The sequence below is a fragment of the Marmota marmota genome, unplaced genomic scaffold (assembly GCF_001458135.2).
Source record: "Marmota marmota marmota unplaced genomic scaffold, marMar, whole genome shotgun sequence".
NCBI lineage: Eukaryota > Metazoa > Chordata > Mammalia > Rodentia > Sciuridae > Marmota > Marmota marmota.
The window spans coordinates 1,061,034-1,064,689 of record NW_026000093.1 but is presented as its reverse complement, the minus strand read 5'-3'; the positions used below and the strand labels follow the sequence as shown (position 1 = coordinate 1,064,689).

Genomic DNA, 3,656 nt, shown 5'->3' with positions numbered 1-3,656 from the left:
AAAAAAAAAAAAAAAAAAAAAAAAAAAAAAACATAAATAACTATTTGTATTAAGATATTTTGGCTTAAAGAAAAAAACATATTATCCATCCAGCTCATCTAATTTTAAATTTCAACATCAAATTTCAGTTTAAATTTCATATAACATTTATTTATATTTACTTGTGTAAGTACTGTTTCCCTCTCATGCTACCAAAAAGCAAACAAAAATATAACTAATAGTGTAATTCAAAAATAATTCATTTCAAAACATAGTGTAAAGCTTCTTCTTGACTCAATCCCCTCCCAATTTGACAATACCATCAATTATCTAAAGCACAAAAATAGGTAAATAAAACAATATGAAACTAAGCATGGCATTTTGTTGTTGCAGTACTAGGAATCAAACCCAAGGCCTTGCATATGCTAGGGAAACACTCTTCAACTGAGCCATATCCACACTAACACGTTTCAAAGTGAATTTCAATGGTTTATGAAAACTCAACTGCCTAAAGTATATTTTCTTAATTATTCCAAGGTTCCAAATTTCTTATATCTAAAAACAGTGAAACTGTAACAGAATGTTGAAATATAAACAGGATTCTAATGTGCAACAAACACCCTAATAAACTATCAGCAACTTGTTTATAGTGTATATTCAACTTCCTATAAAAACTAAAAGTTGTTAATAAAAAGTATGTGGCCCTAGTATCATCTAATGTCTCCTCTTTTTCAAATTATTTTAACATTCTCTCATGTCTAGTGTTGGGGGAGGGAGGATGAAAACTATCCAATTAAATGTATCATTTTAAATAATCTTTCCTGGCCAGTGTGGGGCCTGGGAGGCTGAGAGAGTAGGATTGCAGGCTCAAAGCCAGCCTCAGCAGGCACTAAGCAACTCAGTGAGACCCTGTCTCTAAGTAATACAAAATAGGGCTAGGGATGTGGCTCAGTGGTTAAGTGTTCCTGAGTTCACTACCCAGTACCAAAATAAATAAATAAATAAATATTCCTTCCTTTGCTGGTTAGTACTGACACCAAGAATATTGAAATATTTTTCCAAGGCTAAAATTGCTAGATTTTATCATCAATGACACCTACACATAATAAAGATGATTTAACCGACACAGAATGTACTGAGGTAATACCCTAAAAGTATCAATCACGACACACATTCAAATCCTTTCATTTTAGCACACAGATTTGAAATTTCTTTTTATTATGCAATGATGGCATGAAATATTAAATCACAGTTCTATAATCTAGTTTGGATAAAGAATAGCAAATAGGTCATATGCGCTTTCACTTTTAAACTGTAACACCTAACACTTGTAATTAATTATTTTTGAAACAGTCAAATATTTAAAGCCTCCATGTTAACACTTAATTTCAAAGTCTGCATTCCTGAGAAACCAAACACTGTATTCAGTACTAGAGAGAAGTTGCAAAGCTTATCTAAGAAACCACTTGTTCAATTATGTTTCATCTTGGTCTGGTTTTGTTTGCACTGCAGCTTTTCACTGAAATGAAAAATTTTAAAAAGGATAGTATGTATTCAGTGAGGTAAGAGGAATCCTCTCTCCTCATTCTGAAGAGCCATCGTCCTCTCCTCCACCCACGTCAAGGAAAGTCTTGGAGAACCGGACCTCCCAACTCGACCCAGGATGTCTCTCAACGCCACCCGCCTACGGTGACCAAGGTTGACACCCGCCCACCTTGGGCCTCGCCTCCTCTCTTCCCCCAGCGCCTTCAATCATCACCCCGCAGGGCCCTGATTCTGCGCCAGGGCGGGGGCCACCCCGCCACCGGACAAGCGCGCGACGGACGCACGAGCACGACCCGCCACCCCCGACGGCCGACCCGGGCCCTTGGCATCCGCGCCGGTCCCACCCGATCCCTCCCCAGTCCCAGGCTTCGTTCCAGGGGAGCGCAGAATTCAAGAGAGCGCACTCCGGCTTCTCCTACACGGACAGCACCCCGCCGCCAGGAGCGGGCGAAGGGGGAGAGCCGGGTCAGAGCGGGAAAGCAGGCAGCCCGGCCCAGGAACCGACCTGTGGAGACCGCCATCTTCGCCTGCAGCCCGACGCAGCCGCCCGCACGCACGGGACGTGGTTCGTCACTTCCGGGAGCACGCCGCCGGGTCCACGTCACCATGGGCTCCACCCCCGGCGGCGGGCGCTGCTGAGCCCCAGTGATGGTTGTGCCCGGGGGCGCTGGGGACTCGGCCCCCGTGATTATAGTTACCTCAAAACACTAGGAGAGGGCTGGCAGACAAAGATGAGTCAGTCTCCATAAAATAGAAAAAGAAAACGTGTTAAAAGGCGTGTGCAGAGCTGGGGTTGTGGCTCAGGCAGAGCGCTTGCCTGGCACAAGTGACGCCCTGGGTTCGAGCCTCAGCACCGCATAAAAATAAAGATATTGTGTCCACTTGTAACTAAAACATAAATATTTAAAAAAAAAAAAAAGGCGTGTGCAGGAGGGCAGCAGTCTGCGATGTGATAGTCAAAGGGCATCTAAAGAAATGTGGAGCTAGGGAGAACACAGATTCTCGATCCTATAGAACCTTGAAAAAAGAGGGGGGGGCCTCAGTAATGTTTCATATTCATTAATTATCGAAATGATATTTGAACAAAGTTGAATTTGGACATGTTACTAAAATAAAAACCTACACAAAATATGTGCATCAACAATTGAAAAATTGAGTTGGACAGTAAATTTGAAGAACCCCTAAGAAACCAATTTATTGTATTTAGTTGTATACACAATAGTGAAAATTATTTAAATGTATGACTAACCCTAAAAACATCTTTCAAGAGGAATAAACTAAACTTTCTAAGCAATCATTATGTCCTTCAAAAAGCAAAGATGGCCAGTGAGGAGGCTGGGTCAGAGCCAGAACAAAGGAGCATGGTGAGGGTCTTCTGATGATGTCAACTTCCTGGATGAGGAAAGTGCTCAAGGACACAAGGAAAGGACCCAATCAGACAGACCCTTCTGTACTCCTGCTACTAAGTGGGGATCCAATATAAAAACTAAAACAGTTGTGTGGACAGAAGGGACACCAATCAATAATGTTGAGGACAGAGAGGACAGGGGAGGAGATTAGAGAAGGGGAAAATTCAGAGGCAGTAAAAAGAATGGACCAAAACTCCCCCACTGGGTTCCCAGCTCTGGGGCCTCTTCAGAGAAGTCTGTCTCTGTCACTTTTGCAATAGCTGCTTCTTGCTTGCTGTCTCTGTGTTCTGTTCTTCAAGTCTTTGCTGAAGGGAGACAAGGAACCCAGGACTCCTAGATGGTAACACTACCAATAGTTTGCAACAGATCTGGGAATCTAATGCAATTTTTTGTTTGTTTTGGGGGTTTCATTTTTGGGTATTGGAGAATGAACCCAGGGATGCTTTACCACTAAGGTACTCCCGAGGCCTTTTTATTTTGAGACAGGGTGTTGCTAAGTTGCTTAGGGCCTGGCAAATTACTGAAGGCTGCCCTTTGAATTTGCAATTCTCCTCCCTCTGCCTCTGGAGTCTCTGAGAGTACAGACTCTAAAGCAGTTTTGAACCCAAAGTTAATGCTTTTTTCATTCCTAGTTTCCATTACTTTGTTGGTCATGATACTTGTAGATATTGGTGTTGCTATAATTATTTATATATATATATATATATATATATATATATATAT

At 41.9% G+C, this 3,656-nt stretch overlaps 1 protein-coding gene across 1 annotated transcript in view; it reads right to left on the bottom strand.

The window, feature by feature from the left end:
• Positions 1-2,129, bottom strand: part of Ube2v2 (ubiquitin conjugating enzyme E2 V2) — a 35,294-nt gene extending 33,165 nt beyond the window's left edge. The window contains exon 1 of the mRNA XM_015485775.2: positions 2,030-2,129. Within this exon, the coding sequence (XP_015341261.1) occupies positions 2,030-2,045 (16 nt within the window). The 5' untranslated portion in view covers positions 2,046-2,129. The remainder of the gene's footprint in view (positions 1-2,029) is intronic.
• Positions 2,130-3,656: the final 1,527 nt, after the last annotated feature.